We start from the raw sequence: 15,260 nt of genomic DNA on the forward strand, positions 1-15,260 counted from the left end.
GCCCCTGGGCTCTGCCGTTCAGATCTAAGCATTGGCTTTCACCTCCCAATGACAAAGTGCAAGTTGGACTGGGAGTGGGTCCTCATTCTGCTCTGCTGAGGCTGCTGCTTTAGCCTCACAATGACTCATCTATCTCCTCAGGACCCTGGGATCAGCCGCTGGCTGCAGGCTGCTAGGTCTCTGGTAATAGCAGCTTCAGAAAAGGTTGACAAACTGTCTCATTCCTTCCTCCCTGCAAAGCCCAAGAAGCTCCTGAGGCTCCAGCTTTGGCCTGGGCACTGAAGGATATTGAAAGCTGGACAGAAAAATTCCAGGGGCTCTGTGGGACCAAGTCAGGGTGTGCACTGAGGCCAGCTGCAAGGGGCATATCACCTGGGCCAGGTAGATGACTCTGGTGATTTCCTTCCCTTCCGTGGTGACAGGCTGCAAGATCCAGGCACTGGGCAGGATCTCCCCTCGAACCATTTCTCTGCTGGGTCTTGGCATGGATGTGTCATACACTGACTGAGCAGCCAAGATAGACAGGTGCCCCTGGGGACAGAGAGATGTGAGTCCTGTGCACAAAACAGGCGCAGGCTCAGGTGTCGTCCGTGTGGTCGAAGGGAAGACTGAACAGGCCTTCCAGCCACCCGCACCTGGGCCCAGCCTGTTTGCCCTCCTTCCTCCAGAGGACCCGACACCCCCAGAGACTGCTTCTCAAGACACTCCAGCCCAAGTTCTTCCCACAACATCTTTACCACCAAGGCAGGCACCTCTTTGGCTTCCACGCAGACGCAACAGAAATCCCGTGGCTGCTTCAGTGCACACAGGGAGGCACCGCACACCAAGTACACTGAGGGACAGGGACAGGGAGAGTCAGGAGGCCATGACAGACCTAGTCTTAGAGCCTTCCTGGCCTGGGAGCCCCTCTCACCCCAACATCCACAACCTGGCACCCAGCTAGACCCAAGTTGAGTGATCTGGAGGTAGCCTGGGCACCTGTCCTCCCAAGAGGGCTGCCTCCAACCCTCTCCTCTGTCCCCTGACAGAGCCCACTGGACACACCAGAAACCAGGCCCCACGGAAGGCTTCCTTCCCTGGCCTCACCCAGGTTGATGCTGTTGGTCACCCGCTGATGCAGCCTTGCTGTCTGGATGGGCTTGTGATACAGGGGCCAGAGGGTGGGGTCACTCACAGCTGCCCACACGTGGGACAGCGGCTGGGACACCACACCTGCCCCCAGGAAGCCATGCCGGGTAGAAGAAAACACTTTGAAGTAAAGCTGCACCGCCTGCTCCTCACCCTGATGGCTGGGGGGAAACACCAAGGATAGGAAAGAGGAGGAGGTAAACAATGGCGTCACACAGGAAGAGCTTGGGGTGAGGACCTGAGGAAGCCACGCAGGATAACAGGGTTAGGGCCGGGACACTGCAAAGGAACTTACTTCCAGTCAGCCGCTGCCTGGCCACGGAAGAGGTTGTGCAGATTATCTGAACAAGCAGCCATTACCTGGGGACACAGCGGCCACACCCAATTAGTAGGCACAATACACACTGGGCCCTGGCTCAGGCAGGCTGGCCCACGTTTACTGCACTCGTCTCTCCTCAAGGTGGAGAGCCGCTGAAGACGCCCACAAGCCTGGCAGCCCCAGTCTACCCGGTTCTTTCCTCCTTTCTCTTCGTCCCCTGCCCCAGCCAGGGTCTGGTTAAAGGAATGGCAGGGAGGAGGAGGAACAGTTACTCACGTTAGCCATAGAAGTGTCCACGACGTGCTTGGCCAAATCCTGGTAGGAGGAGGAGAGGGAGGTCCCCAGGCTGGACAGGCTGGATGGAGAACAGCAGCAGCAACTGCCCAGGGAGGCTCTGCGGCCTACAACAAGTAGGGTGGGGCTCAGCACAGCAACAGCTCTCCCGCAGAGACGGGGGCTGGGCCCCTCAGGCCAGTGACTCCCTAAGATCTAGCAAGCATCAGCCCCAAGTCCCCAAGCCAGGCAGGTGGCTATGCCCCACTCTCCTGCACTCACTGTAGGCTGAGCTCTTCCAGGTGGACCCAGCCAGGTACAGGTGACTGTTCTTCACTGCAGGACGGCCCCGCCCATCCCTTATCCAGGTGTCCTTGGAATCAGGCAAGTTCATGGGCCCCTGCAGGACGGAGGATTCCCAGGACAGAGTCAGAAGGCGAGCACAGAAGGATCCCCTCCAGCTCTGAACTGCACCCTTGCAGCCTCCAGTGTGACGGATCAGTTGTAAGGATCTCCCCTGCTGGGATTACAGGAGGCTGGATGCCCCCACAAGGAGATAACAGCAATAGAAATCAGTGCCTAGACAATCTCCCCTCACCCTCCAAGCCACGGGCTTAGGGTTGCTTGTAGGAGAGTTCCAACAGGGATCAGAACAACTGGGACCTTCAAGTACCAGGTACTCTGCCAGCCTGCCAACCTGGGGGACCAGGGGTCAGCAGGTGGGAGGCCCTCTGCACCACTGTGGCAACAGCAGTGAGGCCATGGCCGGAGGGGTTTAGTGTGGATAAGAAACAAAGCCAAAGTGGAAGGTGGGGGGGGCGGGGAAGAAGCAATGGGCTGTGAAGAGCTGAATCCTTAGCTCCTGCCCCAGGTGCAGCAGCTCAGCTAAAGGTCCTAATATGGGACCAGATGGCGACGGTCCTCTGGACCTGCAGCATGGTCACAGCACCTTCAGCTCAGCAAGCTCCTCAGTGACATGACCCTTGAGCTCTGCTGGATCTAACAGGCACCCACCGCCCCACCTCTATCACTTCTAACCTATTGCCTTTTTTTTTTTTTTTGAGACAGAGTCTCATTCTGTTGCCCAGGCTAGAGTGCCGTGGCGTCAGCCTAACTCACAACAACCTCAAACTCCTGGGCTAAAGTGATCCTCCTGCCTCAGCCTCCCGAGTAGCTGGGACTACAGGCATGCGCCACCATGCCCGGCTAATTTTTTCTATATATATTTTTAGCTGTCCATATAATTTCTTTCTATTTTTAGTAGAGACAAGGTCTCGCTCTTGCTCAGGCTGGTCTCAAACTACTGAGCTCAAACAATCTGCCCGCCTCAGCCTCCCAGAGTGCTAGGATTACAGGCGTGAGCCACCGCGCCTGGCCTAAACTATCGCTTTTTTTTTTTTTTCCAATCCTTATTCCAGCACTAGACCTATTGCTACTTTGAAGACAACAAGAAAGGGTGAAAAAAGGTTCTATCTCAATCCTCCCCTCCTGCTGTGACAGACAGCAGGTCCTTCTACCTCACTTTGGATCTCGCCCACCATCTCAGGAATTTCACGCATCAGCTCTCTCTTCACCTGTTGCCTCCATATCTCCCTCTCCACTGATCCTTCCTGTTAGCGTTTAGCATGCAAGAATTGCTCCCATCTTTAAAACCTTCCATGATGCCACTTCCCCTCCACTACCGGGCTATCTTCACTCTCCCTCCCTTCACAGATAAGCTTCTTGAATGGGTGTCTGGCTTTGCCACCCACCTCTCGCCCATTTCTGAACCCGCCCTGATCTAGCATTTGTCCTCACACTCCTCCAAACAGCAGTCACCGAGGTCCATGATGACAACCGTGTGGCTGGATCTGGTGCACAGTTTCCAGTCCTCATCCTCCTGAACCTCTCAGCAGTTTGGCTCAGCCAGGCTCTCCCTGTCACAGAGAGACTCCCTTCCCCAGAAGCCCCCAGGTTCCCATCTCTCTGGATGCTCCTTCGTGGTTTCTTTGGTTGATTCATCCTTTTCAACTATCGACTGATATTTCGGGATTCTTTGACCTAGACCCTATTTTCTCATTTTCTAATATACTCCTAAGTGATCTCATCTCTTCCCAGTGCTATACTGATGACTTCTAAAAATAAATATCTATGAATTAATCAATAAATATTGCTGAGACAACTGGGTAGCCATTTGAAAAAAAGATAACATCAGAGACCCATTTCATAGACTATGCCAGAATAAATCCTTTATGCTTTGTGGATCAAAGACATGCTGCAGAGTGAGGAAAGTATCACATTATTACAAGAAAATATAACTCAAAAAATAATCTCAGCCAGGCACAGTGGCACACGCCTGTAGTCCCAGCTACTTGGGAGGCTGAGGCAGGAGAATCACTTGAGCCCAGGAGTTGGAGGTTGCAGTGAGCTATGATGATGCCGCTGCACTCCAGCCCTGGACAATAGAGTGAGACCCTGTCTCAAAACAAAAGAACCCCTGAAACCTAGGAAAACAAAGGATTATACACCATGACCAAGTGAGATTTATCCCAGGAATGCAAGGTTTGCTCAACATACAAAAATAAATCGATATAATATGCTAATTAATAATGAAAAAAAAATGTATGATCATCTCAATAGACACCAGAAAAAGTATTTAACTAAATCCAATAACTTTTCATGATGACAAGAAAGCATTCAACAAACTAGGAATAGAAGGGAATTTCCTCAACCCGATAAAGGTCAGCTATAAAAAGCCCGCAGCTAACATATTTAACGGTGAAAGATTAGATGCTTTTCTCTTAAATTAGGAGCAAGACAAGGATATCTGCTCTTACCAATTCTATTCAACATTGTACTGGACGTTGGGCAATCAGGCAAGAAAACAAAAAAAAGCAGATGATATGATCTTGTATATAGAATATCCTATGGAATCTACTAAAAAACCATTAGAACTAATAAATGAGTTCAGCAAGGGTACAGAAGATCAATATATAGAAATCAATTGTATTTCTATATAATAGCAATGAATGAACCAAAAATGAAGTTAAAACAATTTTTAACAGCATTTAAGGAATAAAATACTGGGGAATAAATTTAATAAAACAAATGTAAAACTTGTACTCTGAAAACTTCAAAACATTGTTGAAATGAAACCTAAATAAATACAAAGACATCCCATGTTCATGGATCTAAAGATTTAACCCTAATCAATCTACAGATTCAATGCAATCCCAATTAAAATCCCAGCTGACCTCTTTGCAAAAATTCATAAGCTGATCCTAAAATTGATGTAGAAATTCGAGGGATCCAAAATAGCCAAGATAATCTTGAAAAAGAAAGTTAGAAGCTGCATACTTCCCAACTTCAAAATCTAGTACAAATCTACAGTAATCAAGACAGTATGGTACTGGCCCAAGGACAAATACACAGATCAACGAATGGAACAGAATCAGGAGTCCAGAAAGAAATCTATACATCTGCGGTCAACTGATCTTCAACAGGGGTGCCAAGACAATTCAATGGGGGAAAGAATAATCTTTTCAACAAAGGGTGTCAGGAGAATTGGATATCTACATGCAAAAGAATGAAATTTGACCCCTACCTCTCAGCATATATAAAAATTAACTAAAAATGGATCAAATAACTAATTGCAGGAGCTAAAAGTATAAAACTATTAGAAGAAAACAGTAACAAACTCTTTGTGATATTGGATTAGGCACTAGTTTCTTAGACATGAAACCAAAAGTGCAAGGAACAAAGGAAAAAATACATAAACTAGACATCATCAACATTAACAACTTTGTTTCAAAGGGCACCATATCAAGACAGTGAAAAGACATAGAATGGGAGAAAATTTTTGTAAGTAATATATTTGATAAGGGACTTATACTAGAATATACAAAGAACTCTTAATAAAAAGACAAATAATGAAATGTTAAAATGGGCAAAATACCTGAATAGTCATTTCTCCAAAGAAGATATAAATGGCCGAAAGCACATGAAAAGATGCTCAATGTCATCAGCCATCAAGGTGATGTGAATCAAAACCACAATAAGGTACCACTTCACAGCCACGGGGATGGCTATAATCAAGAACAGACAACAGCGAGTGTTGGTGAGGACGTGGAGAAATACACCGCTCACGTACTGCTGAGGGGAATGTAAGGTAGCGCAGCCACTTTGAAAAACAGTCTGGCAGTTCCTCTGTGATCCAGCAGTTTAACTCTTAGATACATATCCAAGAGAAATGAAAACATATGCCCATATAAAAACTTTACAGGAATGTTCAAGGCAGTATTATTCATAGCAGGCAAAAAACAGAAAACAACTTACATGGCCATCAGCTAATGAATGGATAAATAAAATGTGGTTTATTCATATAATGGACTATTACTAGGTCATAAAAACATATGAAGTTCTGATATAAGCTACAACATGAATGGACCCTTGCTGTGGGCTGAATTATTATCTCAAATAAAAGACACATTGAAGCCCTAACCCCCCACGTATCTGGGAATTTGACCAAATTTGGAAATACGGTCATTACAGATGTAATTAAGTTAAGATGAGATCACATCTTAACTTGAGTGGGCCCTCAGTCCAATGACTAGTGTCCTTATAAGAAGACTATATGAAGACAGAGAGACAGATGGGGACGGACACATATACACACACACACACACACACACACACACACACAGGGAGAACGCCATGTGAAGACAGAGACAGAGATTGGAGTGAACACCAAGGATTGCTGGCAACCACCAGAAGCTTGAAAAGAGGCATGTGACAGATTCTTCCCCCAGGAGCTTTCTCAGGGAGGATGGTGCTGCAGACACTAATATTTTGGCCTTCTAGCCTAGAGAACTGTGAGAATAAATTCTGTTGTTTTCGGCCACCCTGTGCGTGGTAATCTGTTAGAGCAATCCTAGGAAACTAACACAATCCTGAAAACATGCTAAGAGAAAGATGCCAGTCAAAAAGGGCCACATATTATGATTCCGTTTATATGAAATGCCCCAGAATAGGCAAATCCACCAGGACAGAAAATAGATAGTGGTTGCCTGGGGCCAGGGGATGGTGGGTTTGGAGAGTGATCATCAGTGGCACGGGGTTTCTTTTTGGGGTAATGAAAATGTTTTAAAATTGACTGTGGTGAGGCCAGGCACGGTGGCTCACGCCTGTAATCCTAGCACTCTGGGAGGCCGAGGCGGGAGGATCACTCGGAGGTCAGAAGTTCAAGACCAGCCTGAGCAAGAGTGAGACCCCATCTCTACTAAAAAATAGAAAGAAATGATTTGGACAGCTAAAAATATATATAGAAAAATTAGCCGGGCATGGTGATACATGCCGGTAGTCCCAGCTACTCGGGAGGCTGAGGCAGGAGGATTGCTTGAGCCCAGGAGTTTGGGGATGCTGTGAGCTAGGCTGACGCCATGGCACTCTAACCCAGGAAACAGAGTGAGATTCTGTCTCAAAAAAAAAAAGATTGACTGTGGTGATGGATACACAACTCTGTGAATATCCTAAAAGCCAATGATTTGTAATAAAAACAGAGGATAAACGAATTAAAGTACAGGCAGTCCTGAGAACATCTTTACGTCAGATTTGTAACTCAGCTCCCTGATGAACAGCACATACGTGGTAATAATAACAATACTATAATGGCTCATATGTGGTAATAATACAGTGTAAACTGTAATAATAATACCCCTGTACTGTAATAAATTACACAAACTACTGTGCTCTCTTTTAATTCAAACAAACAGAACATAAAAACAAACTCACACAAAAAGTTTAGACAGGAGATATAGGAGAAATTTCAGAAAAGAATATTAAAGGTTAACACCTAAAGTAGCATCAACACTAGGCTAATAAAAATGTTACACATATTTTGATTCTCTAATAAAATCAATAATAACATTTCCATTTCAATAATTAATCCACTGTGCTGCTTAGTAATAATTGATGTTTTCATGGAGCACTGCCGTTCACATGTTCCATTCTTCTCACTTTATAATTGTTTTGACAGTTGAGAGACCGAAGCCTATGGTTTCCCAATGAATGACGGCGTCGGTCTTTCCCCAAACGCTTAATTATTTCTACTTGCGTTTCCATTATGATCACCTTTCTCTTCACTGCAGGTTCACCTGGACTTGCAGTGCACTTTCACTTTGGAGGCATGGTCACAGGGGTAAACAGACTCACAACATCAAATAAAAAAGTTAAGATGGAAGTGACACTGTGTGTAGGCGGAAGTATAAACAATGGGACTGGCCACTAGCGTAAAGATGCTGTGCCAACCAACCACTTACACCATGCGGGTTTACATGTGCGGAAGAAACTCTTTCCTGAATTATTAATTTAATTATAAACTCTCTTACAGGGAGCCTTGGGAGCCCCTTTGTAAGTACGGAACGCTGTAAGTCAGGTTGTCCATAAGCCAGGGACTGGCTACACTCAAAAAAGGATGGGGCATGTCAAAAGGACATAGGACTCAAGCTGAAGATACTGAAAAAGCATTCAACAAAATTCAACATCCCTTCATGATAAAAATTCTCAACAAACTGGGTACAGAAGAAATATACCTCAAAACAATAAAGGCCATGTATGATAAACTCACAGGTAGCATCATACTGAATGCGGAAAAGTTAAAAGCTTTTACTCCAAGATCTGGAACAAAACAAGGAAGTCCACTCTCACCACTTTTATTCAACATAATGGTGCACATTCCAGCCAGAGTAAGTAGGCAAGAGAAAGAAATAAGGGTTATCCAAACTGGAAGGGAGGAAGTCAAACTGTCCCTGTTCAAAGATGACATGATCATATATACAGAAAACCCTAAAGATTCCACTAAAAAACTGTTAGAATAAATGAATTTAGTAAAGTTGCAGGATACAAAATAAACATACAAAACCCAGTAGCTTTTATATACACCAATAGCAAACTATCTGAAAAAGAAATCAAGAAAGAAATCCCACTTACAATAGCAATAAATAAATGAATGAATGACCTAGGAATAAATTTAACCAAGGAGGCAAAGATTTCTACAGTGAAAACTATAAAACACTGATGAAAGAAATTAAAAAAGACAGAAATAAATGGAGAGATATCCTGTGTTCATGGATGGGAAGAATTAATACTGTTAAAATGTCCAGATCACCCAAAGTGATCTATAGTCAGTGCAATCCCTGTCAAAATACCAATGACATTTTTAATAGAAATAGAAAAAAAACAAAACCCTAAAATTTATAGGGAACCACAAAAGACCCCAAAGAGCCAAAGCAAGGCATCACACTGCCTGACTTCAAAATAGACTACCAAGCTATAGTAACCAAAACAGCATGGTACTGGCATGAAAAAAGACACATAGACCAAGGGAACAGAACAGAGAACAGAACCCAGAAATAAATCCACACATTTACAGCCAACTAATTTTTGATAAAGGTGCCAAGAACATATAATGGAGAAAAGACAGTCTGTTCAATAAATGGTGCTGGGAAAACTGGATATCCACATGCAGAAGAATGAAACTCTAGCTCTCATGATACACAAAAATCAACTCAAAATGGATTAAAGACTTGAATCTAAGACCTGAAACTATGAAACTACAAGAAGAAAACACAGGGGGAATGCTTTATGACATTGGATCATGCAAGAATTTTTTGGATAAGACTTCAAAAGCATAGGCAGCAAAAAAAAAAAAAAATAGACAAATGAGACAACATCAAACTAAAAAGCTTTTGCACAGCTAAGGAAACAATTGACAAAGTGAAGAGACAACCTACAAAATAGGAGAAAGTATCTGCAAACTATGCATCTGACAGGAAGTTAATATATAGAATATATAAGCCTCTCAACTCAATAGAAAAAAAAAAAGAAAAAAAGAAAATCAAATAATCCAATCTAAAAATGGGTAAAAGATTTGAATAGACATTTCTTAAAAGCAGACGTACGTACAAATGGCCAATAAGTACATGAAAAACTGCTCAACATCACTAATAATTAGGGAAATGTAAATCAAAACTAAAATGAAGTATCACCTCACCCCAGTTACAATGGCTAACATCAAAAAGACAAAAAATAACAAATGCTGGCAAGCATGTGAAGAAAGGGAACTCTTACACACTGTTGGTAGGAACGTAAATTAGTATAGCCAACATGGAAAACAGTATGGAAGTTCCTCAAAAAATTAAAAACAGAACTGTCATATGATCCAGCAACCCTGCCACGGGGTATTATAGCCAAAGGAAAAGAAATTAGTATGTCAAAGAGAGATCTGCACTCCCATATTGATTGCAGCACTATTCACAATAGGCAAGGGATGGATCAACTTAAGTATCCATCTACAGATAAACAGATGAAGAAAATGTGGTATATATATGCAAGGGAATACTATTTGGCCAACGAAACAGAACAAAATCTTGTCATTTGCAGCAACATGATTGAATCCAGGGGAAATTATGTTAAGTGAAATAATCCAGGCATAGAAAGACAAATACCACAGGATCTCACTCATATGTACAATCTAAAAAAGTTGATCTCATATAAGTAGAGAGTAGAATACTGGTTACCAGAGGCTGGGAAGGGGATGCATGAGGTGGGAATGGGAAGAGGTTAGTCAACCAGTACAAAGTTATAGCTAGAAAGGAAGACTAAGTTCTGGTGTTCCATTAAGCAGCAGAGTGACTATAACTAACAAAATGTATTGTATATTTCAAGACAGCTAGAAGATAGGATTGTGAACATTGTCACCCCAAAGAAATGAGAAATGTTTAAAGTGATAGATGTGCTAACTACCCTCATTTGATCATTATGCCATGTACACATGCATTAAAACATCACACTGTCCCCACAAATATTTATATCAATAATGATTATGCCAATTATAAATAAGACTTTTAAAATTGTTTTAAATAAACAGGAAAGAATACCCTGGAAAAGCTCAGAAAGAGGAGAGCAATGTGGTGGTGGGGGACTGGTGCTACCAGAGAATAAAACCTATTCTAAGCTTTGGTACAAGAAAGGGGACACCTTACACTGGTGAGGCAGAGAAGAACTGCCTGGCAAGCATCACGGGGACAACTGGACAGTCATCTGGGAAGAATGAAGTCGGAACCACACCTCATACTGTATATATGAAAATAATTCTAAATGGAACAAAGATTTAAATAGGAAAAATAAAACCAAAGAAGTTCTAGAAGAAACCATGGGAGAAATTCTTTTTTTTTTTTTTTTTGAGACAGAGTCTCACTCTGTTGCCCAGGCTAGAGTGAGTGCCGTGGCGTCAGCCTAGCTCACAGCAACCTCAAACTCCTGAGCTCGAGCGATCCTCCTGTCTTAGCCTCCTGAGTAGCTGGGACTACAGGCATGCGCCACCATGCCCGGCTAATTTTTTCTATATATATTTTTAGCTGTCCATATAATTTCTTTCTATTTTTAGTAGAGATGGGGTCTCGCTCTTGCTCAGGCTGGTCTCGAACTCCTGAGCTCAAACGATCCGCCCACCTCGGCCTCCCAGAGTGCTAGGATTACAGGCGTGAGCCACCGCGCCCGGCCCGAGAAATTCTTTATAACTCAGATTGGAGAATATTTCTAATTGTTGTTCAGAACGAAGACACTATAAAAGGAAAACTGATAAATACATCTCTCTGAATAGCTCCAAACACAGTAAGTAAAGTCAAAAGAGAATGAAGCACTTGGAAAAAATATCTGTAATTGATATCAAAGGGCTATTATTGCCAATATATAAAAAACTCTCAAAAATTGTTATGAGAAAAATAGAAATGAGCAAAGTACATGGACAGATAGCTCATGAAAAAGGAAATAAACATATTTAAGCACATAAGAAAAATGAGATACTAATTTCCAGGAAAATCCAAAATTTGGTAACATGTTGGTGAAAATGTGGGGAAAGGCAGACTCTCACCTACTGCTGGTGGGATTATAAATTAGTACATCCGTGAGAAAAAAAATTTGTCAGTATCAACCAAAAATTTCCCATGCATTTACCCTCTGTACAAGTCTACTTCCAGGAATTTACCCCACAGATATATTTGCACATGTATAAAATGGTCCATGCACTGCAGCACTGTTGCTAACAGCAAAAAAATCCAAGTTTGAGGACTGATTAAATAAATTACAGTGCATCTCTACAATGGAATGCTATGTAGCAATGCAAAAAAAGAGAATGTTCTGCATGTACTCAAATAGAAAGAGCTCCAGGCTGGGCATGGTGGCTCACACCTGTAATCCTAGCACTCCAGGAGGCTGAGGTTCCTCAAGTACCTCAAGCAATCTGAAGGATTGCTTGAGGTCAGGAGTTCGAGACCAGCCTGAGCAAGAGCAAGACCAAGACCCTATCTCTATTAAAAATAGAAAAATGAGCTGAGTGTGGTGGTGTGCACCTGTAGTCCCATCTACTTGGAACGCTGAGGAAGGAGGATCGCTTGAGCCCAGGAGTTTAAGGTTGCAGTGAACTGTAACTATGATGAGGCCACTGTGCTCTCTAGCCTGAGAGGCAGAGCAAAATACTGTCTCAAAAAAAACACAAAAAAAACAAAAACAAAACACCACACACAAAAACAAAAAAACCAAGAAGAAGAAAAAGAAAGAAGTCCAAAACAAAATATACTGAGCAGAAAAAAATATAGGGTACAATGGCATAATATGCTTTATTTTGTATGCATAAATACCTCTAGGAGGATGCCCTCCCCAAACAACACTGCTTTCCTTGGGTGGGACAAAGGACTAGGTAGATTGGGGGCAGGGATGGGTATTTTCCTATACACTTTTATACAGGTTGAGCATCTCTTATCTGAAATGCTTGAAATCAAAAATGTTTTAAGATTTTGAAAATTTTTTTGATTTGGGAATATCTGCATACACATAATGAGATCTTGGGGATAGGACCCAACCCTAAACACGAAATTCATTTCTATTTCATACACACCTTCTACACACAACCTGAAGTAATTCTATGCAATAGTTTTAATAATTTTGTACATAAAACAAAGTTTTGACCGTATTTTGTCTGTGACTTATCATATGAGGTCAGGTGTAGAATTTTCCAATTGTATCACAGTGGTGCTCAAAACTTTCAGATTTTGGAGCATTTTGGATTTCAAATTTTCAGATTGGGGATGCTCAACCTATATATGTATACTTTTTGTCTTTTCTACTATATGACTATATTACCTATATAAAACATTACACTTAAAAACATGCAATAAGAGAAAAAAGAAACACTTCAGTTATTTAAAAGAATTAAAATCAGTTAGACTTATTGATATGCAATGATATCCAAAAGGTATTTTTAAGGGAAAGAAGCAAAGTGACCAAGTGAGTACAGTATACTTCCATTCATGTGCTTTACGAAAAGATACATTCTTAATAGATGCATCTCTGGAAATATACACCAAACTGGGACAGATGACTGCTTCTGAGGAAGGCAAACAGAAGACTCAAAGATGCACCTGACATTGTAGGTCCTTTAGTACAGTTTTTATTTTATTTTTTTTTTTTGAGACAGAGTCTCACTCTGTTGCCCGGGCTAGAGTGCCTCAGCCCCCCAGAGTGCTAGGATTACAGGCGTGAGCCACCTCGCCCGGCCCTTTGCTACTGTTTAAATATTATTTTCTTTACTATATGAAGTTTTGTTTATAAAATGAATTTCAAATGTTCATCCCCAGCCAGATCTTACCTCTGAGCTCTAGATCTGTATTTTCAACTGCCTGATTCAACCGCTCCACCTGGATTTCTCACAGGCACCTTCAACCCAGTCAATACAAATCTAAATTTTTGATCCTTCCCCACAAAACCTGGTCCTCCCTCCAGTGTTCCTTGTCATTGTTGGCATCGCCACCCCTTCAGTGTTCAAGTTAGAAAGGTGTGTTCTAGATCCCCTCTGTCCGTTCCTCTCACACCCAGCGAGTCACCAAGCCCTGTGGATGCTTTCTTCATGACATCCACATCTGCTCACGTCGCCATTAACCAAGCCATCATCTGTGGCTCGACTTTGCCATGGTCATCTCCCCACAACCACTTTTGCATCCTTCTCTTACAATCTGATCATTCTACTCCTCTACTTACAAGTTTTCTGTCACTTTCAGCAGCTTCCTCACTTTTAGGGAAGTAACACGATCAGATAGATTAAAAAGGGTCAGAATTCTCAATACAGTCTACATGATTTGGCCTTTTCCAGTCCTTTCTCATGCCATTCTCCCGTCTCGCTCTTTACGTTTCATCCACACTAGCTTTCATTTGGTTCCAGCTCTCCTTTCCTCAAGGCCTGATGTGCTGGGCCCACATCTCTGCCAAAACAGCACCACTATACGTGTTAACTACCTCTCATCTCCTGGTCTCAGTTTCAGTGTGCTCTCCCCAGAGGACCTCCACTCACCTTCCAGACCATCTCAGACCTCCTGTTTTATGCTGGCTCAGCACCCCTTCTTCAAATAATTTATTGCAACAATAATTAAATGATCATAAAATAAGCTGTTTAACATGTATCCCTCTAACAGTCTGTTTAAGAACAAGAACAGTTTTGCTCACCTCTGTATCCTAAAATAATGCGTACATAACAAACACTTGTTGAATGAATGAATGAACAGAGGGAGGCAGAACTAAAGGGGAGCACAAAGGCCTGCACATGACAAAGGCTCATGTCGGCAGCGGCCTCCGGAAGGCACAGCGTCCTGCCTCGATTCTCACCTCAGCGGTCCTGGCTCGTTCCCAACATCACCTGCTTACCACGTTCTCCGGAGACTGGAGCTGGCCGGGCAAGGCTGGGCTGCTGTTGTAGCCGGAGGTCATGGCAGACGAGAGGCTTCCGTTGGAGCTGGTGCACAGGGAGCTGGAGCTGGCCAGCGTATGTAGTTTTTCTTCTTCCTGAGAAGGCCAGATCACCATCAACCAGCTTCTGATGCCCACCCATCACCTGCATCCTCCCACCCCAAAGCAGCCCTTCTCACCTCCACAGCTCCTACCACCCACCCCCCAGTGCCTCCCGACTCTGCCTCACCCCCTACGCTTTCCCAAAGCTATTGCTCCTCACACTGCCCCACAGCCCCACCACACTCCAAAGCCTCTTCCTCCCAGACCATGGCCTGGAGACAGCAGCTGGTCTGAAGAGGTTGTAGAGAGGGATTGAGCTCAGCTTTGGGCTGATAGCAGGGGGCCCACTCTCTACCCTAAATGTCACGTCCCAAGACCCAGAGGCAACCATCGTGAAGGCTGATCCAGTCTGAGGTCTGCCCCGGGCTCCAGGCCTACCCTACAAGGAGAGGCTCGCCCCACTGCCCACCCTGAACAGCTGGGAAATGATCTGCTGGCGGATTCGCAGCTTCTCTTGTTCGGTGCGCTCCCGCAGTCGGTCCCGGGCGCGCGCAATCTCCACCTTGGCCGCCTCGCGGGCCCGCTGGTAGTCTCGCAGCATCAGCTCTATGTCAGAAGGGGGGTGAGCAGACCTCGACGCCGACTCTGGGCTCCTGGGGAAGATCACGGGATGGAAAGATACCTTCTAACATGACGGGTGTGTGACAGCCCCGGCTGGCCCACC

General features: G+C 43.8%; 1 protein-coding gene across 1 annotated transcript in view; it reads right to left on the bottom strand.

Annotated features, from left to right (window-relative positions):
• Positions 1-15,260, bottom strand: part of STARD9 (StAR related lipid transfer domain containing 9) — a 115,071-nt gene that overhangs the window by 1,402 nt on the left and 98,409 nt on the right. Inside the window, exons 26-33 of the mRNA XM_069484410.1 lie at positions 15,006-15,189; positions 14,453-14,590; positions 2,003-2,120; positions 1,724-1,848; positions 1,424-1,488; positions 1,087-1,289; positions 753-832; positions 373-531 (exon numbers count right to left, since the gene is read on the bottom strand). Of these exons, the coding sequence (XP_069340511.1) occupies positions 373-531; positions 753-832; positions 1,087-1,289; positions 1,424-1,488; positions 1,724-1,848; positions 2,003-2,120; positions 14,453-14,590; positions 15,006-15,189 (1,072 nt within the window). The remainder of the gene's footprint in view (positions 1-372; positions 532-752; positions 833-1,086; positions 1,290-1,423; positions 1,489-1,723; positions 1,849-2,002; positions 2,121-14,452; positions 14,591-15,005; positions 15,190-15,260) is intronic.

Source organism: Eulemur rufifrons, chromosome 2 (assembly GCF_041146395.1).
Source record: "Eulemur rufifrons isolate Redbay chromosome 2, OSU_ERuf_1, whole genome shotgun sequence".
Lineage (NCBI taxonomy): Eukaryota > Metazoa > Chordata > Mammalia > Primates > Lemuridae > Eulemur > Eulemur rufifrons.